Source organism: Chrysoperla carnea, chromosome 2 (assembly GCF_905475395.1).
Source record: "Chrysoperla carnea chromosome 2, inChrCarn1.1, whole genome shotgun sequence".
In the NCBI taxonomy this organism is placed as follows: Eukaryota; Metazoa; Arthropoda; class Insecta; order Neuroptera; family Chrysopidae; genus Chrysoperla; species Chrysoperla carnea.
Genome location: NC_058338.1, coordinates 6,853,671 through 6,877,427, shown reverse-complemented (window position 1 = coordinate 6,877,427; position 23,757 = coordinate 6,853,671). Strand labels below are relative to the sequence as shown.

Sequence of the window (23,757 nt, the reverse complement as noted above, 5' to 3'; positions counted from 1 at the left end):
AAAACCATGAAAGTCTTAAATTTGCATTAAGAATGCACGACAAGAGGACAAATAAGTCAATATCGCGCCAACTGATCTCGATGATTCTGTTTTTAGTGATAAATTAGTTAGCGTACTTCAGATTCACTAAAAATAACAAAATAAAAAAAACTTTTAATAAAAAGAAAACCGACTTCAAAGGAAAAACTTTAAATATGCACTAAAAAGTAAAAAAATAACGATAATATAATGTAGTTAAAACTAATGTTATTTTTGGAGTCCGCCAAGCTAATGTAATAAACTGTTCTGTCAGAGTTTTTTCCTTGGCTGACACCGACTCCAAAAATAACAATAATTTTAACTACATTACATTATCGTTATTTTTTTTAACTTTTTAGTGCATATTTATTTGTTTTGGAAAAGTTTTTCTTTTGAAGTCGGTTTTCTTTTTGTTTTAAAGTTTTTTTATTTATTTTAAAGCTATAAATAATCTAATCTTTGAGTTCCTGTTCACATTTATTTTTTTATTTTTTCATTAATTAATAAATTATATATAAATAATTAATTATTTATGAGGAAAAAACACGGTAATGGGAAAATTTTTTGTTTGATATTACAATAATTGTTTAAAATGATAAAAATACGCATATTTAATATTTCCTTTTTGCGTAGTAAATTTGATTATAGGTTTTTTTTATACCCTGTATATATGAAATATATATCAGGGTATACTAATTCTAGTCCCAAGTATGTAACGATTAGAAAAACTGATGATACAAAGAAATTGTTATACAGCTTGTATATTGCATATAGATAACAGTTATGCCTGTCAGTCAGTTATACGTTAGAACAGAGCTGGTCAGTCAGCCCTTATTTGTGAATAATAAATAGATAAGATTTATTTTGATTTCCGTGGCATTTAAATGAATTTACTAAAGCTGAAAATTCATTTAAAAACCACGGAAATCGTAAATGAATCTTATGTATTTATTGTTCATAAATAAGGGCTGACTGACTAGCCCTGTTCTAACGTATAACTGACTGATACAAGCTGTATAAAAATTTTCACCTTTAGTAAATTGATTTTAGTACCACGTAAAATTTTACGGTTTCGATTGCATATGTCTAACCCCTGTCCTATCGTTCACTTGACTGACCGCAGTATGTGTGTGTACACAACTACTATAACCAATACTCAAATTATCAGCTTAGTAAATTTAACGAATTTTTTTGGCCTGGCTCTTAAACCATTTTTAGTCACTCCGGTTGACAAACAAAGAATCATAATTGAAATACGACCACTTCTCATTTTACAAAATGTGGGTCTATATACAAACAAAAAACATTGGTTTATTATATACGGGTATAAAAATAAACAGTACTGTAAACCCACAAACAAAGAATGCTTTCAAAAATAATTCGTACAATAATTAAATTCACATTATCAATATTTAAAATGGATATTGAGTCATACGTCATACATGTACGGTTCGGTCTAGTGCCATGCATAAAATTTGGCTTGATTTTTTTTTATATGAAGATTCCGAAAATTTTAGAGGGGGGGGGGTCGTTCGTTATTTCTACTCTCAAAAATCTTCCATGTTGAGGTTATGATTTACAAAGTTAAAGAGTATTTAACGCATGTGCAAAATGCGTGAGAAAATCTGTCATCACGCGACTAAAGATTACCCAACGGTTGACCCGAGTACTGATGGGTTAAAAACATTTTGTAGCATAGTGTGATTGATTATACGCGGGAAATTTTCGTAGAGATAAAATTGCTAGGATACGATTAAGAACAATAGCCTCTCAAATAGACCTTTTCATCGATTTGCTTTTATTTCGGACAGTTGTCAAAAAATTATTCAACCTAAGAAAGTTATTTAATATATTTTATCTTGTTCAAGCAGCGCTTTTTGACAAGGATAGAAGATATAAGATATGTTTTGACTTGATTGAAAACAGTTCGAAACAAAAAAGAATCATTTTGTAAATTGAAAGCCCTATTTTAGACTGGTTTTTGAAATGATTGTCAAATACTCCGTTTGACCCCATACCTATCTATATGTACTGGTGTACGTGTGTACGTGTATCGTGTACATGTAACGTGAATAATATATAAAAGAACCTTCAATATTAAATTGTTTGTTAATAATAATATCCATTTCTATTGAATTTATTTTTATAATTTCTGGTTATAAACACTCATACATTCATATAATACATGGACATGACTGTACTCAGTACTCAGTACTGTAATCATACTTACACTACCGTTAGAAAGTTTAGAAATTTTAGTATTATAACTTTTTAGTCTTTTGTTTATAATAATTGTTCATTTTATATACTTAGCAAACTTTTTATTCTGATATTTATTAAAATTTACTCGTACGACTTTTTTAAAATGATAATTATACCATGTATATGAAATATACCAAGGTATACTAAGTTTAGTACCAAGTTTGTAACGTTTAAAAATATTGATGCTATGAAGAAAATTTTGGTATAGGTGTTCTTAAAATCATCTAATTAGTCTATTTCCTTTTGTCTGTCTGCCTGTGGTCTGTCATCACGATAACTCAAAAACAAAAAGACATATCAAACTCAAATTTTTATAGCGTGCTTAGGACGTAAAAAGTGAGCTTGAGTTCGTTAATGAGCAACATATAATAAATGGATAATCGATTGAATATAAAATAATTTATTTCCAAAAAAATAAAATAAACAAGATTTATTATTAGTTTTTTTGATGATTTGATTAATCAGTTGATCAGTAATCAGTAATATCACATGAAATGTAAATTTTCTTATTTACTTAACAAAACACAACCAATAATTAATTACCTCATGTAATTAACATAATATTACAAACAAATTGTGTATACAAATTAAAATATTGTCCAAATAAGCATATTCACACTCAAAACATTATAAATTATAAATACAGCTTGTATCTTTTTAAACTGCATATATATTATCAAATATATTCGTATCTGTTTTCTCTCAGAAGAAAAGAACTTCTTTTCTCATGGGCGTAAATTTTTTTTTTCAATTCGCACTTTGTGTGAGTTTTTTGGAGGCGTTTCCATGGTAACGATACTCTACTTTAATTATAGAATTGTATGGATGCATATATAATTGTATTGATTGCATTTATCACTTACATTGAAAATTTAATATTATTGTCTAACAAATTTAAATAAATAATTTTGATAATTTACATTTTAAAAATAATATTTGTGCAATTTGATTTTTTATTTTCACAATTTTGAATGCATTAAGTTAAATTATGTGTTTTTCAATAATTTTAATTTGACATTTTCTATAACATTAACATGTAAAGAATTGCAAATAAGTCATAACAGCCTCCTTTATCGACAAAATTTTTCACTGGAAGCGCTGGCATCGATTTTATTGTCCCTACCATGACTACGCACACAACGAATTAGTCTTCTACAAAGTCAATAATTAACACAAGTAATATCTACCTGAATGAATAAGTCTATATACAATTCAAAAAAAATACAAGCTGTAATTTTGACGATATTGATTGAAGTTTGTCGATATATTCAGTTTATAATTAATTTTATGCTGATACATTATATTTATAATAATTACAAATTTTAAAGTTGACAAATCATGTATATAATTATTTTTAATTTAGAATTCAAACTTATTATTATTAAACTCTCTTTTAATTTTAAATTCACTAACAAGTAATAAGAACTTCAATAGCATTTAATATTGTTTATCATTTTATATTTTAAAATATTATTAAATATCAAGTGGTGTGATCGATTCATTATTGATTGGCTTGACGTCATTTATTATAATTTATAATAGCTTTTATGTTTAATTGTAATTCAGGTATTCTTTTTTAAGTCTTACGAGTGAAAACAAACAATTGACTGAGGTAATTGTTGAAATATCATGTGTAGAAAATGTTGTATGTGAGTGCTTGCATTATCTGATATACCTTTATTTTATAAATGTGAAAGTAAGGATGTTTGTTTATTTGTTTGTTACGCTTTCACGCTAAAACTAGCGAATGGATTTGTATGAAACTGTACAAGAATATAGCTCATAAATCAAAATAACACATGAGCTATAATTTAATCTGACATTTTATTGCTCCATCTATGATCATCATTTTGAACCATAAATTAAACATATCTTTATAAAAGGGTGATTTTTACTTTTAAGCCCAGTGAAGCGGACGCGTATCACGCTAGTATATTATAATCTTTAAAGTTTGGATGAATGGATGATGGATGTTTGTTACTTTTTTATGCAAATCTACTCAACGGATTTGGTTGAATTTTGGCACAGAGATAGATTATAGTCTGGAATAGCTTATGTATGTTTCTTTTTATCCCGGTAAAATTTATGATTCTCGTGGGATAAATTTGTTTTAATTTTCCATAGAGCCAAGGATCGACATGATTTTTTGCATAGGTAGTAGAAGTTTAGGGATCAGAAAATGACATATCACGGAAATGAATTTATTAGGTCGAAACACGTTACTCGGAGGTTTTCGGAACCGCTGAACAGGAGTATCACTACGAAAATGATCTCCGACGTACCTGATACCCAGGGCGGGCAGTATACAGTTCGTCTCTGAGCGCCATCTCTCCTCTACTCTGGAAACTAGGTACTTCGAGGGCAATTTTTGTAGTGAAAAATTTTTTTAAACATTTTTCACGAATTGATATTTGCCTCCACTTCTTAAAATTCAAGATTATGGTTACCCCATTAAATAAATGAATCTTTGATTCAAATAAATAAGCAAGTATAGGGGTGGGGGTTGTATCTTTTATTCCTAATATAAAAAGTTAATAATATTTTATACAAATAATTAGTAGAAAGTTGAAAGTTTATTTAAATATTTTATTATTTGTAATTTAATAAATTAAATAAAATATATTAATATAGTTTTTATTTTTGTTTCAGATAAAGCACTGTTTATACATCAAATCAAAATTTCATCATTATTATTAAACCAAAAAAATCGTAGAACTACAAAGTTTAAAAAACTTGCAAAAAGTGAAGTTATAATACCAGTTTTCTCAACGCACGCGCTGTCAAACTACTGCATTATATTTTCACATTATTTCAAATGTTTTCATTTACGATATCGAACGATATTTACTTATAGCTAGCTAAACGAAATATTAATTCATTAATTCATAATTAATACACTCAAGTACCATAAAAAACGAACCGACTTAAGTTTGAAAAACGAGTTCGCGTTAATTTTTTTTTACATCATCACACAAGAATATTTTAAAAATAAAATGAAAGACGAAATTTTAGCGGCCGTATTATTTTTAGTACGTTTTATTGAAAAAAGTGAAAAGTTTCCACGTGACAAATTGGACGCTTTCAAATCTCAATTAATTGAGTTATTGACCGAGCGATTCAAGAATCATTGGTTCCCTGATTGTCCAGCTAAGGGGCAAGGTTATCGTTGTATACGAGTGAATGAATTACATCCGGTCGATGTTGTGTTACAAAAAGCAGCGACATTGGTGGGGTTAAGTTACAACGATTTACAATTGCCCATTGAGTTAACACTCTGGGTGGATCCCAATGAAGTTTGTTGCAGGTGAGTTTATCCATTCCTAACTTTTTTTATTTTTTTATTTCTAAGCTATCAGTAAGAAAGTTAAATCAATTGAATACAAATTGGGGAAATAGGGAATTATCAGGGAATATGATTAGTCGGGAATTATTATGGACTGTTTCATAAAATAAGCAACAAAATTTGGTGTTTGCATTACTTCCGTTACCTTTAAGGTTTGAGTTATTTTACAAAATTCTTGAAATACACTCCTATATATCTCGAGAGAGATTTCTTGAACCATTTTCTTTGTTATCTGTTCAAAATGATCTACATTTCTAAACGACCATTAACATTCCTATCGAACTTTTTCAATTTGTGACACTATGTACATTCTATGTCAAAAGTGAATAGCTAAATGTTAATATTTTTGAATGCAGAGATTTTTATAAAGAATTACTTTTTTTCGTAAACCTTATAATAAAAAAGTTTTCCATATGTATTCAACTTAAGTATTCATTGATTCTCTATTAGCAATACTTTTGAACACGATCTGTATATAGACTAGACTTACATCATAACTTATTAAAAGTTCCATACTATTGTCAATTGACTTGATAAGACTTCGTTCGATATTTCTTTCAAAAGATGTGTGTGCTGTAATAGAAGTTAAAGTTATTAATTTGTAATGATTCACAATATTCCGTTGCGTTATATATATTCAACATTCGAATTACTTTAATTTATATTAAATACTTGGATCAATTTTGGTCCGTATCTCAAAAACTATTCGATCAGTCAACAAATGCACCCGATTTTTGTACTTTTTGGGTCAAAATTACTTCATATACTGAGTTTTATCGAAATCGGAGCTAAAAAAAATTTTTCGATTTTTTGCAATTTTTTTAAGGGGTACCCCTTTAAAAAAATCGAGAAAAACGCAAAAAAAAATTTTGTGTTGGAATTTGATGAAACTCGGTGGATGGGGTAATTTTGACCCAAAAAGTATAAAAATCGGGTTAATTTTATGATTGGATGCAGAGTTTTTGAGATATCGCAATATTTGGATCGATTTTGGTTCGTATCTCAAAAACTATTTGACCAGTCAACAAATACACCCGATTTTTGTACTTTTTGGGTCAAAATTACCTTATATACTGAGTTTTATCGAAATCGGAGCAAAAAAAAATTTTTCGATTTTTTGCAATTTTTTTAAGGGGTACCCCTTTGAAAAAATCGAGAAAAACGCCAAAAAAATTTTTTTGTAGGAATTTGATGAAACTCGGTTTAAGGGGTAATTTTGACCCGAAAAGTATAAAAATCGGGTTAATTTTATGATTGGATGCAGAGTTTTTGAGATATCGCAATATTTGGATCGATTTTGGTTCGTATCTCAAAAACTATTGGACCAGTCAACAAATGCACCCGATTTTTGTACTTTTTGGGTCAAAATTACCTTATATACTGAGTTTTATCGAAATTGGGGCTAAAAAAAATTTTCGATTTTTTGCAATTTTTTTAAAGGGTACCCCTTTGAAAAAAATCGAGAAAAATGAAAAAAAAATTTTGTGCTGGAATTTGATGAAACTCGGTGGATGGGGTAATTTTGATCCACAAAGCATAAAAATCGGGTTAATTTTATGATTGGTTGCAGAGTTTCTGATATATCGCAATATGTGGATAGATTTTAGCCCGTATCTCCAAAACTATTCGACCAACAAATGCACCCGATTTTTGTACTTTTAAGGTCAAAATTACCTTATATACATACTGTGTTTTATCGAAATTGGAGAGAACTTTTTATTAGGAAAATCAACATTTATAAGTTATGAACCCTGTTATGAGCAGCCTCACTATAAGTACATTGCAAATCTGGGTAACAGTTTAAAAAGTTAAATAATAATGATGAGGTAATTTTTGTTTAATTTAAAATAAAAAAACGTAGTACTCGGTCGTTTACCTATCATAATAATAATAATAATAATAATAATAGTTCTACGTACACAATGTATTAGGTACTACTCAGTACAGTGGTGTACTGACTGACTAGTGACTAGTGACTAGTTTGGAATATAGTGATTGCGTTGGTGTGTTGAGTCTAGAACCAGCTGTAGTAATTGTCATTTATTGTAAAGCGACAAGAAATATAGACGAAAGCAAGAAAATATTACTAGCAGAAAGTATTACCTTCCTGGTCACATTTAATTCCGGGAAAAGTTACTTTTGTAGGTTACTTTTGTGGCATGGTAAGCCATTGACCATCTTAACCGTAAGCAAAAAGTCGGGCTTTCCTCTAAAAAAGCAATTTACTATATTAGTCTAATAAAATTAAATAGAAATATCATAGTAAAAAAGAAAAAATTAATGTATCTTTGAAATTTTCCACAACTATTTATTAGTTTGTAAAAAAGTCGACTTCTTAGGAGCGTACCTAATCCCCTTTTTGGGCGGGTAGTTGAGGGTTTTAATCAGCTTTTTTACAAATTACAAAAAAACTATGCATCAACTAAAAAAAATAATTCAATTAAAAGTTCTAGCTGATGTATTTTTGCACATTTTCGTTGTATTTTTCTACTTTTCGCCCATTTTAAAATGGAATTTTTTTGCTCATTCAATCAAATGAAATAGTACCCATCTTGTAAATCGTTAGAGATAGAACAAAAGTTTAAATGTAAAACTTATTCCTTTTAAAAAAATTAACAATTTTTATTTGAAGCATTCTTTCGTTTCATCACTGTTTTTCCTGCAACTTAAGAAAAACTTTGGTGTCCATTTATCCAAAACTATAAAAAAAGTGTGTTGATTTTTTTCAGGTTAACTTCAACTAGTAGTTTTGTGAAACATTCTAGAAAAGTAAAAAAAAATTCGACTAGGATTACTGTAATATACAACAAATACAGTTGACCCTAGACCACATGTCGATGTGATAGATAAATGTAATCACGATTTAATACATGTGAACAATACGATCACTAACAATAACAGTCACCTCCACACAACACAACAACCTAACTAACCTAACCTCCTTTTTTAAAATTGACTTCATTATTAATATAAATCGCATTCAAATCGATTCATTAGTTTGAACTTCACATACGTAACATACACTGGTCTACGTTACATGTGTGCGAGAATGGTATCGAATTGTTTGTGTGTAAACAAACAGATATACAACGTGTTTCAGGCAGCGTATCGATAAAACGTGGTAAAAAAAATTAAGACATGTTGACAAAAACTTTACGATTTTGCTCTCACCAATAGGCATGTTAACTAAATTTCAGGTGAAGAATTCTCATTGCACGGGTAGTGAAGTTGGTGTTTGGAAATTTTTAGAAATATTGCAAATTATGAACGTTTAAAATTCCTAATTAAACAAAGAGGAAGATATAAATTAGTGCCGTCATTGTCCAGTATCACCATTCGAAATTTTTCTCGAACATTCTGTATATTATGTTATATAAAACAGACAGACATACTGGCAGATTGGTTGGTAAATAAAGTAAGCTATCCAATTCAATATACATCGTTTATAGATTTAACTGTCACCAAATAGACATTTAGTTTAATTAAATGAAACTCAATTTAACCAGAATTGTACAGTTCGAAATAATGAAAGTCTGCAAATGATGAAATAATGTTTTTAAAGAGTTTTGAAATTGCAAAAAATCTATTTTCATTTCAATGTAAAATTTATTTCTAAACAAGTGAAATTTACAAAATTTTTCAAGCATCATATCTCAAAAATAGACATACGAAGCTGCGGGTTGGTTTAACCTGTTTCAAATTTAATAATCTTCTTTAAATAATAGTAGCAACTGATGCCAAAACGTAATCGTTTTTGAATTAAACTGCAAAAACTCAAAGAAGTTCGAAATACAGTTTTTCACGAATTACGCAGGTAACACAACCTTTTTTATGTGTGAGTGCTACGCAGATAGCACAAGTAGGTTTACAAAATTGGTCCTACGAACCCAAGACCTATTTGACCTATGTTGCCCATTTACGAACTCGAGCTCACTTTTTATGTCCTGAGCACGCTGTAAAAATTTCAGCTTAATATCATTTTTTGTTTTTGAGTTATCGAGTTGACAGACGGACGGACGGACAAACGAAAATGGACTAATTGATTCTATGAACACATATACCAAAATTTTTTTCGTAACATCAATATTTTTAAGCGTTACAAACTCGGGACTAAACTTAATATACTATGATATATTTCATATATACATGGTATAAAAACAACAAAATTTTTACGGGCGTAAAGAAAATACGTGGAAAAACGTACTTTTTTTTCTTTTTAAAATTTTCATTAAAAAATGATAAAAGTAAGGCCAAGTATTAAATACCCAAATTTGTAAAATATTATGCTTTTAAGTGCACGTATCAGCTAATTTTAACTCCATTATTAATTCAAGGTACCTAATTGTTTAAATACTTGTTTTTATGTTATCTATAAAATGTTGTATGCGTAATAAAAATACATTTATTTATAACAATATGGTCTACAAAAATGTTACCATGTAGGCAAATTTTATTTAACCTACATAATAAAAGTGTTTCATTATATTTTGAAATTTTATAGTTTTGGGCCCATAATATTTAATTTTATTATTCTATTAAAAAAAGAGCCTTTAGTTTTGAGCTTAGTTACATCTCAAAGTTAGTTGAAGTGAAGCACTCATTATCACATTATCGTCTTATTTCGCAAGTGTTTCATTGCTATGACTGATATCGAAGTGGAAACCGATGCTGAGGTAGATATCTGGGCGTAAATTTTTATAGCATGCTCAGCACAAAAAAGTGAGGTTGAATTCGTAAATGAGCAATATTGGTAAATCTCGTAAACCGTTAGAGATAGAACAAAAGCTTAAATACAAAAAAATGTTCCTTATAAAAGAATAAACAACTTTTGTTTGAAACATTTTTTGTAAACATCACTATTTTCTCAAGAGTGCGCAAATTAGATCAAAACTTTGGTTGTCCAATTTCCCCAAAACTATAAAAGATGGGGAGTTGAAAATGTGAAAATGCAAAAAAAAAAATGCAAGCACTGACATTCAACACCATCTATACAGGGTATTTCAACTATTATTTCAGTCAATAGGTTTTCACTTGTTTTTTTATATAAAATCGTAATTTTTAAAACACAAAGAAATATTTGTCGCATGCGCAGAAGGCGTGAGCAAATCTCTAATCATGGATGAGCAAATCTCTGAACATAATTGAGCAAAACACAATAATTTACTTGAAAATACAAATTGATGAGTTTTTATTTTAAAACGTTTTTAAAATCACAAACTTTTTTGTCCCACTCTGTATTTAAAACATAAACTTGAATATTTGTTAACTCAATGGACCTCTTGCGTGTTTTGTCGATCAAAAATAAAAAATGTGGTCGTGGAGAGATGAAATAAATTATAAAAACAATTTTTTTAATCTTTTTTAAGTTGGTAAACACCAGTTGCTTACTTATTACTGCTGCTTCTTTATTTACTTAAAAAATGTATCTGTTTATTTTTAAAAATATGGAACAAGGACTAAGATCAATAAACGAAAATTGTTTCAAAAGTGAACATTGAACAACAATCAATAAAAAAAATATATGTGCATACATTAAAAATGGTTGGAAATACATAAGAAGTAGTCGCAGAAACGAAGCAATAAAGTTCGAAAAATTTGAACAGTAAGTCGGATTTGACTGCGGTTTTCGACATTCGATTCGTTGGAGTGTTCAAAATATGCAATTTGCATAAATAATATGCATTTTAAATTATCGGTAAATATACTAAATTCACAATTCGGTTATTAGTGATGAAAATGATTCCAAACTTTCGAATATCGTCAGAATTCGTCAGATCCCCGAGATATTTGGTGATCAGGGTACTGGACCCCAAAACCCCCAGGTAACGAGTTTAGACCGACTATATTTACGAACGAATTTCCAGGAAACGGAGAGCATACCGTTTATCCTGGGACCAATTACCTCGGAGACCAATTCTGATTCGATATTCGTGTTCAGCGACCTCAAAAACTCTCAGTTACAAGTTTGGAATCTGAAAATTTTTAACTCCCTATCTTTTATAGTTTTGGATAAAATGGACACCAAATTTTGTCCTAAATTGCGCCCTCACGGGTAAACAGTGACGTTTATGAAAAAATGTTATAACAAAAGTTATTCTATCTCTAACGGTTTACAAGAAGGGGTCCCACGGACCCAAGACTCAATTGACCTATGTTGCTCATTTACGAACTTAGCCTCACTTTTTACGTCCTGAGCACGCTACAAAGATTTCAGCTTAATATTCTCTTTTCGTTTTTAAGTCATCGTGTCCACAGACGGTCAAATTGACTCTCTAAGTGATTTTATGAACACCTATTCCCAAATTATGTTCATTGCATCAATATTTTAAGCGTTTTAACTTATTATACCTTGATGTATATATTACATATATACAGGGTATACAAATTGAGATACCTAGATATCTGTAAGTTGTTTAATAATTGTGGTAAGTAGTACCCTGTTACCCTGTACGGATTGCGTTGTACTAGTCAAACAGAATAAAGTAGGTAAATTGGTTGAATTACATACAAACGTATATAAATAATATATTTTTTTTAAAAACTTTAATTAATTCAAATTATACTAATTAAAAACAAATGTAAGTAGTAAATTTTGCAATCGTGTTTTTTTTTCTTTACTCTAATACACTACTCAGTAACCAGTACAACAGTTACATTGTACCTTGGTACGGAATGATAACAAAATAATGATACTGATGCAACGAATAACATATCTTACTGAAGAGTAATTACGATCAGGAAATAGGATATTTGATTGGTTTCTGGAAACCATCTCCGATTATTAAATTTATTATAGTATAAGAGCAAGTTAGTCACCCGATTATCTCAGTTGGTTAAGGCGTAATCAATTCCGTCCGCGGTATGCTTAGGGTAGGGGGTTTGATTCCCCCCGTCGCAACATAATTAATTTAATTAATAGTTGTGATGGGCTAGAATTGTTGAACTGAGAGTTCAGACACTATTTTAAGCCAAAAATGTTTGTTTTATTATAACTTCAATCAATTATATAAAATCACTCGGTACTATTAATCATTATTACTCACTTGTGTTGTATACAAATACAAACAAGTTTAAGAATAAGGTCTTCTTACAAAAAGAATAAATAAAAAAAATTAAATTAATTTTTTTTTTTTAATTAAATTTTAAAATCGAATCATTGAAGTTAATTATTACGATATTTTATTTATGTTTGTCAGTTACGATTGTGTAATACTTTTTTTATATTTTATCCATCCGCTGCAGATGTACTCGAAGAGTGCCGTCTATTCTTATGATTTGTAAATGCTAATAGCATAGAGGACGGTAGAGACCACCCGTCACTTAAGCGTAAAATTCGGGTCAACCTCGGAATGAGAGATAATAAGCTGAATTTTCGTGCATAGCTTCACTATGTCATTCTAAAAGTTGTGTCAAAAGTCGTGTCTGCGTCGTAAGTTAATCAAGATCTGAGAAAAGAAATAATTAAAGTTTTCCGACTTTTCCTGTAGGTTCAAACAATTCCGCGTCGAAGGTCGAAAAATGCATCTTTCATATCTAGAAGTCTCTTAAAATTTGTATAGATCAGTTAGTGAGTCTGCCTTAACTATGGCGCTCATCGCCCGCGATCTCAACGGTTTAAATTAAATGGTAATAAATTTTTCAACACAGGAACCTAAGGCGTTTAAAAGGTTCTGTGCAATACTGCGTACATAATCTTTTATACATGTATAATGTTTTTAAAGTCGTTTTAATAAAAATAAACGTTTAAAAAGTCGTCTCTCTAAAATAAACTCATAAAAGTTACCTCACAAAGATTACTGTGTTTGTTTTAAACTGTTATTTTATTGAAAATAAATATAAATTTTATGATTCTATCTAAAAATATATTGTTGTTTGAAAAATGTGTAACGTGAAACTCGTTGAAAAATTAATGACAAATTTATTTTGATCTAGAGCAGGCGCTAAATAGAGTTGAGTATACAAAAGCCAGGGACAGCATTTTGTATATTGATTCTTGTTCAAGAAAAGCTTACAGATTAATATTCCACCCCAGAAACAGTCAAATGCCAATTTTTTTTATCCAAAAGGGCTACCTAAGAGGTTTTTTTGGGTAATTATACGTAAAAAAGGCCTCTTGTGATTTTTTCCTTGAGTTATTAACAGTTTAATGTTTGGAAAATCTCCAGAGAGTTTTTTTTCAAAGCTGAAAATTAATGCAAAAGAAATTTTGAACTTTTCAAAATCTTAAAATCATCTTCCATTCTTTTTTGATTCTCAAGGCTCAATTTTCAATTGTTTAAAACAACAACAAAGGACAGTTTCTCGGATCGATTTTAGATTATTTCGTAAAAACTATTTGTCCAGATCAAATGAATTGGACTGGGTAATTTTTTAGCCACTCCAGCATATCGCACATTGGACAAACAACAAAATTATATATAAGATAATTAATTTTATTATTTTTACGGGGGGAAGGTATTTCAGCACGGTGCAGCAGGGCCAACTATTTATATAAACCATATGTAATGTGTTTTCAATTTTATTAGTGAAAAATTTATAAAAAAATAAAAAACAAAAATTATTATGAGTAACTCATTAATGACTTTGTAGGAGACAAATATAAGTTAAATTTATTCAAAAAATATTCATTACTTCCATATGCGATGTCTCTTACAACAGTAGTTAAGGATCGATTTACCACGAAAAATGAAAGGAGACCCCGCTGTAGGGGCCATTCATATCAATTGTTTGAATTCCATCACACAACAATTCTAGCCTTTTCCCGAAAATATATACTTATGCATTGCATCGAATGTCAAAGGGGAAGGTTCTATTAGCCGGGATCCTCATGGATAGGATGGATACTTAACTATTGTATTTTGGCCAAAAGTATATAAGACATTAAAATTGCCCAAATAATACGCTCTTAAGCTATGCCCATCCAGTCAAAATTAAAGCTACGTTAAAATACAATTTGATCACTCTTTATTACGCCTTAGCCCTGGGGCTGTCATTAATGTTGAGAAATTATTTAAACTACATTTTATCGCACGGCACCCGGACTAAAATAATAATAATAAATATGACATTTTAAAATCATTACAGAGAATTAATTTTTTTTTCTCGATTTTATGCAAAAAAAAGTTCTTTTTCTCACGATTTCAAAAAGTTTTTACTATTAAATAAAAAAACATTTTCTAACATTTTAATATCAGTAAAAATGATTGTAGGTATTACAATTATATTTATTATCAATATTATTAGCTGTGTTTAAATTATTATTTACATTAATATAATATTTTCCTCTTATTCTTTGACTTTAATTAAAATAGGATGATTAAAAATTTTAATTTTTTATTTTGAGATAAATTAATTTTAATAAAAATATATAAGCGTATATTTTAATTAAATTTTATTTTAATTTACCCAAAAAAAAAAAATTCAATTCAAAATGTTATTTTACTTTGCAATATTTAAGAAAAGTAATTTAATAAATATAATATATCTGACGATTTTTAATTGCATTTTTTTAATGATTAGTTTTTAACCATTTTGTTCGGTTTAAATTTAATAAAAATGCCCATGTTATCGCTTTATCTCTCTTTATTTTTCGTTGGCTCCGAGTTGAGGTCCAATTATTGAAATAAATACTTCGATACTCTAAAATTGTATATTAAGCAGTTTTATTAAAAAAATGTAATTAAAAATACAACATTTCGCTTAATATCAATATTTCGATTGAGCCGCAACCATGGTCAGTAGCTAAATTTGTTCATATAAGAAATTACAAACATTCTTTTATTTTTATCTTTGTAAAGAGTGTTTGAAATGTGTTATAAGAATTAATTTAACTACTGACGAAGGTCGTGTTGCATTCGAAATATCGTGGTATTTATTTCCATAACTAATTTGAATAATAATAGGAATAAATACAGGAAACTGTCCTATCGGGATCAACCTTAAAGAAATAGGCGGGATAAAGTTTTAGGAAAAGATGTTCTGGCCATGCCTAACTTCAGACTTTAATTTTAGCTCAACATTCTAAACATTCTGATTCATTCATAAAAAAGCAAATCCAATTTTTTAGAATGATTTTAATTTTGGCCTTAAATTTCCATTTAGATATAATTGAATCGCTTCTATACTGCAATAAAATTTAGTCACGTACAACTGAGAGTGCACTTAAGTTTATTATATTAAACATTCAATATTCAAGGTAAATTGAATTTATCCACCAGAGACAAGACAAGTTTAAACAAAACTTTATAAACATTTATAAATCTAATTTAAATATAATTATTATTATTATAAAGCTTCTGAATTCTTATTTAAATATACTTTCAGCATAGTGATGTGACGCAAGCTCTGTTTTTACTCGAGTAATTCGAGTAAATTTATCATACTGCTCGCACTCTCGATTGAAAACGAATTAGATTCGAGTTCATTTACACTCCAGTTACCGAATGCGATCGAGCTACCGAGTAAATTCGATTATATAAATAAATAATTTTAATTAATTTATTGTATTTTATTTCATATTAATTAGTAATTAATTATTAATTGAATAATTATGTTTAAAATTGAGTATATCCAGAATTTTTTCTATGAATTCCTACCAGTAGGAAATAGGAATATAATGTAATTTCTTCTCATTAATTCTACTATTAGATATTAAATTGGTAGCAATTTCCTTCTAATTTTCTTCTCACCTGCAATTTCTTCCTAATTTTCTTATTACAATTCCTTCGTAGGAATTATGGGGAAAAATGGTTAAGCGAAGCTTACTCTAGTTATTCGAGTTACATAAATAATCTTACTCGAATCGCATCACTATTTCACAAGTTTGTTATACTCTCTAAATTCGAATAGTATCGGTTTTATTGCTAAACCGGTCTCGTACACGAATGGTTCCTTACATTTTTAACCCCTGGTTTAAAAAAAAAGAGGTGTTATAAGTTTGATCGCTATGTGTATGTGTCTGTCTGTGGCATCGTAACGCCTAAACGGATGCACCGATTTTAATCGTTAAGGTAACTTAACGGAGAGTGTTCTTAACTATGTTTCAAGTGCGAGCTTGAGTTCCATTCTCAAATTTCAATTAAAATATTTTCAAAAATTTGTCCCACAAAAAGATAGCTCTCTAAGTATCCTTTTCATCTCATCTGATGTCTTTGACCATTACTTTTTAATGATTTAAGAAGGAGTGTCATAAGTTTAAAGTGTTTATCTTTTCGTCTGTGTGTTTCACAGTGGCATTTTTTAGCTAATTTTCCAAAAATCGGTTTACAAGGAAAAATTGCATTTGTCGGTTTTTTAAATTTTGTAAATTTCACATTTTTTTATGTATTTTTTTCTTATTTTCGATACTCTTATTTTTAATATAAAAATCGGAACAAAATACTTGTGAGAGACAGAATATTTAAAATTTTAAAAAGTTGCGTTAAATAATCGAAATTAAAAAGTATACTTTATCGTACATTAACGACACAATAATATTATAGAAGTGACTTGATGTTCTGAAGTATGTTATATATTTACGTATGTGATAATGAAAATGTGTGTGGCACATACTTATATGTAAATCATAATGTTTTTGTTTTCAAAAATTTTTATTTAAAAAAAATATACGTTTTTAAAAATATGATACACTTTTGACCTTAGGATTTAAGGTTAACTTTATATTTATGGAACAATTGTGTATTTAAAATTATTTTTGATTTCATTTTGCTTTATTTGCCACCAATTTATAATAAATATTTATATTTCAATTCAATTTTTGGAAAATATCCAAAGGAAAACGATTGAATTGTATTGAAATATTTGGGGATTGAAGGGGGTCTTTTCAATTTTTTTAGACAAAACATCGAGATTTTTTTTTGGGAGAAACTATGGCAAAAAAATTTTCATTATATTACATAAAAATTAAGGACGTTCCGTTTTAATTTTACTAATAAAAAATTTTTCTTTTGTTGCAGGTAAATATCTAGAAATTATAATTGTTTTTCCTCTGAACGAGAAAGGTTTGAAATTTTTTAAATATTAATTTTTATTATAAATTTTGCATGCATTCTAAAAGAATTCTAGTTTGTAAATTCAATGATTTTTTGGTGTGTTGCTTACAAAGTGTTGCTTAATACTTTACCACGCAAATGAGCAAACATTCAAATCTTGCGTTAATTTTGGAACATTCTGTATAAATCAGGTGGACTACATAGAAACACGTGTTGTAGACATATGGTAGCCGTATTTTTGACGAATAACAACACATTCACGTTTTTATTTGTTCAAATAAAATTATTTCAAAACTTTTATTTTGTATAAATCCAATATTTACTTTGTACAGAGGGCATTAAATATTTTGTACAAAGTGTACAAATGTCGAATTTTGTTATCAGAGTGTACAAAGTATTTCGGGACCGAAATCGAACGCTGTTTCGTCCTTAGTTTGTAGATCCAACGCTAAAACAAAAATTAAAATAATGACAACCTCATTCTGAAGTTGGCCGTTTCATATTGAAATAAAGTAAAAATTGCCTAACAATTGGAGTAAGCACAGCTAAATATTTGTATTTACAATAGAATGACATTGAATTTAAAATATGAATTCATTGATACAAAATCACTGAAGTTAAATAAACAAAATCATTACTTCTATGAAAGATATTGATTTTAGTTTAAAGTAATGCATTGTTTTGATGTAAAATAAAATTGTACTTAGTTGGAATATCGAGTTGCCTAAATAAAGCGAACCGGCGAATTAAAAGATAATTTCTTTGCGTTTGCTTTAAATAGAGGATTTGATTTTTATAATCGCATATCTATCATGTCTAGTCCATATGTGATTGAGCCAACCACATGAAACATAAATAATGAAATTTTAATGAAAACTTAACATTTACGAAGAAATAAATATTTTTTAAGTATTTAAGATACTGAAAGATAAGTTTTCTACAGCAGACGTGGGCGAGTTATTTTAAGTCAAAGCCACCATTGTTATAAGTTTATTGCGTGCCATAAAGTTTAATGCGTGTCTCTATGCAAGTCCTCATTGCTCATAGGGGAGGAAGCGAGACGGGTATACGACTCTTCTACCTATCTCAATTTCTCTAATGGTAATGAGATAGGTTGAAAAAAAATGTTGTCTCTCTGTTTTAGTCGTATTATTGGTTTCCACTGGTTAGGGTATCACTGTCTTACTCGTATGTTAGATACGGAAGTCTGGGATGGCTTCTCTAAGCCACGTTTGCCCATGGATGTTCTACAGTCTTGGAACCATACTAAAGTATTTACACTTTTTCATGGAATCACCCTTAAGATGAATTTCTAAGAATGTATTTATCAATGGAAAGAAAACCTTCAGATGGTTTTCTGTTGTTATAACAATTTGGTAATTGTATGTCGTAAACAAATTCACAACTGGCATACCTGCAGGAGATAATACATAGCTAGTTAGTACCTAGTTATTTACGCAATTGAAATGAAAATAAAACATTCATAACCTCCTTCGTTAATCATTATGATACAAACAACAACACACAAGAGTGACACGTGTGTGAAATTCGTTCTATTTAAATCAATAACATAAACATAATAGAGTAGCGATCTGAATCTGATGACTACATCACATGTGTGGCTGTACAGTGTATTCTGGTGCTGGTACTCTCTGGATACCTCTATGAATTCATTAATATCATCATCAACATCAATTGTGTACACACGTTATAGAGCTGAAGGTTATCGTATCAAAGTTATGTATCGTTATAGATATTGTAGACGGTAGGAAATGATTATCGCTTACTTTAATGTTCGTTTGGTATTGAGACCACAGATATTATAATATTACTACAGTATTGAATAGGGCAATCCACCAGAAGTATTGTGGGTATCGCCAACCAGTATGGATCTGACGGCCATACTGCATTGACTCGTCCGCGATAACTATTGCTAATGTGATTATTCCCTCAATTGTCAAATCATACACCGACTCTGACATAGTGATTTCCACAAAAAATTTCTTGCAATGTACAATTCTTCGTTCGTCTATTTTGAACAATGGGGGTAAATCTACCGGATTTTGATAACCAATTTGGAAAATTTTGAGAAAAAGCTTTGAGTTGTAAAAAGTAGAGAAAAAGAGATTTCCGGTTCGGGAGCGATCTTCACGATCTTATGATTATAAGTTACATCTTTTATCCTGAATTTAAACTCAATTTCTTCGAATCGTTTTAAAATTTTCGAAAGGTTATTAGTGAAAGTTGAAAATATGAGGTTACTGCCGTTTTCTTGAGGTTTTGAGATTATTTTAATATGTTCAGGATTCGATATCAGGCAAGGTCGATGCAAAAACAGAGATACTTAGCAAAGAAACAATGTTAAGATAAATTGTTGTCCTAAAACCGGATGCGGAAAGTTGTGCAAATCTTCCCGAAGTCGGAAAACTCTTTTTCTCTTTTTCTTACAATTTTCAATTTTGTAAAATTTTCCGAATTGATTATCAAAAATCGGTGGTTTTACCCCATTAGTTGACATCTTACAAGTTTCTTTTATAAAAAAAAAATGATATTATAAGAAACAAGTGAAAACTGACTGAGTTTTGTTAAAATACTCTGTATAGGAAGTGGTGAATGTCAATGCTCAAAAAAACCAACACTGGCGATCATGGGTTTTAGTTATTGGTCAAGGTGTTTCCTACGGACCTAAGTTTTGTACGACATACGTGTGAAAACACATTATGGTTTTGTGATTGCCCAACTCGAGGGAAACACACGTCCAAATTTCGCATTTGTACGTTAATAATCCCACCGGTATCCTAAATAACTATTGAAACACATTCCATAGTTTGTAAAACTATACATAGAAGACCAACTCGAAAATGAAGCATAAAATGAATTCGATAAGCTTCTGCTCTATTATTTGATGAAAGATGATTACGCAAGTATACTTTTTAAAGTATTTAAATAGGCAAATAAAACAAATCAGTAAGACTCAGTGTATTATTATTATAATTTGTTTTGAACAAGAGAGACGATAAAAAAAATTAAATACACAAAATAGGAGTAGGAGCTGAGCTGTTCGTATATGTATACGAACTTACCTTGACATTGAGACTTGAAAAATAAATACATTTTCATTGAATGTTTAAAGTATTGGTATAACCTTAGCTAGTCATTGTCATGATTTATTAATTTTTTTATGTGTGTACGAAAATAACAAAAAATATTTAATTTCTACTACAAGGTGAATTTTTGAAAATTTAATACTTAGTTTTGATTTTCTCAATTCATGCATAAACATTTAATCAAAATTGTTTTAAGGGGTGTCTCTTACTTAGACAAAAAATTGACTTTTTTTTTTTGTAGCTCTAAAAATCGGTTCTTCTCATCACCAAAAAATCAAACAAAATTTTGTAGGCGATATCGTCATTTAGTGCTTAAATGTCAAAGTTAGTCATTAATAGCAGTCGGAAAATGTTAGTTTTAGTTCAAAAATCTATATACAGGTGTCTCTTTTTTGACATAATATGCTTGAAACTCAAAAAATAACTTTTATCGATAAAAATACATCAAGCGAAAAATGTGGAGTATGTAGGTGCACGTCTTGCAGAGGCATTAAACTTGACCTTGGTTTTCAAGCTCAATGAAAATCTCACTCTACTTCATAACTGGTAATCGAGAGATTAACACTTTAAATTAAAAAGTTGTAATTGATTAAAAAAGTACCATTTTTGTTCGATACATTTTATCGCAAACCGTACAGTTTAGGCAAAAACGGACTGACAAATTTTACCAAAACTTGTTTTTTCGTATCAGAATTCGAAAAGACCACTTTTATTCACATGTTCTTTAAATGACGTAAGTGAGCACTAACAAGAGATTTTTGGAAATTCACTTTCTAAGAGGTTAAAATGAGAGTTGAAAGTTTGTATGAAACTTGGCCAAACATTTGTTTACATAGCCAACTGACATCATGACCATAAAGCAATTAATTATCATTATTCGAGCATTTTCGTCAAATTTAATAATATTTAAATGCCTTAAATTTCGATTAAATCGAAAATTTGCTTTTTTTAAAGTGTAGTACTATAGAATCAAATTGAGACACTTTTCAAAAATGAGAGTAATACCCCTATTACCAGAAGATCCGAAGCTGGGTGGCAATTACTATGTACAATTTAAATTTTTTCTTGGAATTCTATGTTTTATTTATATAGGTAATTCAAAATTTAAAAATAATAATTCACAATTTCAAATATTGAATATGTTGACGTCACTTTTATTGTTGTGTGAATTACAAAAATAATTAAGTATTTACTTTTTTTTTTTCAAAATAAATGTTTAAAGATAAGTAATTACTTAATACCTCTAACATAAAAGTGATTAGTATATTTTAAGTAAATTTATTAAATTTTAGAAAAAAACATCGGTCAAGTGCAAATACGATCTGTCTGTTAAAGGATTCGTGTCGTTATACAGGGTGAGTCATTTTAATCTATAATGGCGAATAGCTCATTTTGTAGTTCAACCAATCAAAAAAAAAACTTTAGAGTTTGATTGGGGGGGGGGGCGGGCATCATGTTCTGACATCAAATTGGACCTAGTTCTTCCGGTTGCTTTAATAGCTAATTTAAATCCTAAACAGTAAGAGATAGAATAACACATCAAATTAGAAAGTTGTTCCTCATAAAAAAACTAACAATGTTTAAAACATTTTTTCGAAAAACGTTAGCTTTCGGAGGAAATCGGACTTGATCGGAAATTAAAAATCAAAGTCATGGTGCAGATGAATGTTCTCTATTGCCTTTGACAACTTTTGGCTAAAGCATTTTTTTTCGATATTATCGTTTTCTTTCGATTAGATGCAATAATGACATATTTTAAGTTGCATTTCCACCGAAAGCTGACGATTTCCGAAGAAATGGTTTAAAGTATTATTCTAATTCTGTCATTTAATATCTAAATTGGCTACTAAAGAAATCCGAAGAACTAGGTCTAATCTGATATCAGAATATGACGTTCCCATCAAATTCTACAACTTTTAATCAAGCTATTATAGATTAAAATGACACATCCTGTAGAAATCGTTTTATGCGTGTACTAGACGCACTCAACTTAGGTACGGAACTCGTAAAAATGAAAAACATTTTGATCGTTTAGTAAAAGTTTAAACTGCAAGAATGTTTTTGTCATGATTACTTTGTAATTACAATTACAAATTATATTTTTATATATCTAAATTGATTTATTGTGTAATTGAAATAACTTTTTTAAATAAATTTTCTGTTCGTTCTGTTGTGTAAAATTCTTTATCAATATATGATGATTATTACGAATTAATTATATTTCTTTGAAATTATTGAAATTCTTAAATAATTACATGTTGTTAATGTTACAGACAGTTTATGACGATAAAAACATCTTACTTGCTTTTATTAATTTATTATAATCAAACGAAAAACGTAAACGGCTTATACAATGTGTTCCAGGTATCTACAGTAAAGATATCAGCTATTGTACATTGAATTTCCATTAAAAAAGTCCTGTGAAGTTTTGAAACTATGTTCCTTATTGCATGTTATACAAACACACAAAGTTTATGGCACGCAATAAACTAATAGTAATAGTGGCTTTGACTTAAAATAACTCGCCCATGCCTGTACAAAACATCAATGACACAATTATCCTTCAAATAATTGGATGTAATTTGAACCTTATCGTCAAGATGCCATAAAACTAAGGCAGGCAGACTCATAAACTTTTATTAAAATTATATTAATAATATTTTTAAAGTAATATGAAGCTCATTAACAATTTTGCCTGTACTTTTATCAAACAAATTTTATAATCAGTCAGACATGAATTATTGAAATTTGATGCAAGAAATATTTTATATTAATTATTATTTATTTTTAGTAACATAAATGACATTTATATTGAGTGGCCCTCAAAATAGCTATCGTTTTTTTACCACGTGTAAACTTGAATTCAATGTTTAAATAAACAAGGATGTACAAGTAATATATTGAATTGCTTAAATACCCCATGTATATTCTTTAGAAAGCCTTTTCTTCTAGTTTTTATGGTTATAGTGAGAAAACTATTATGAGAATCTCGATAGCCGGAAGAAAATCGGATTTTAGACAATATCGCGGAAACTTT

At 29.1% G+C, this 23,757-nt stretch overlaps 1 protein-coding gene across 1 annotated transcript in view; it reads left to right on the top strand.

The window, feature by feature from the left end:
* Window positions 1-4,978: 4,978 nt before the first annotated feature.
* The window catches only part of LOC123292347 (protein BTG3-like), a 63,516-nt gene continuing 44,737 nt past the window's right edge, over window positions 4,979-23,757 (top strand). Inside the window, exon 1 of the mRNA XM_044872971.1 lies at window positions 4,979-5,584. Within this exon, the coding sequence (XP_044728906.1) occupies window positions 5,274-5,584 (311 nt within the window). The 5' untranslated portion in view covers window positions 4,979-5,273. The remainder of the gene's footprint in view (window positions 5,585-23,757) is intronic.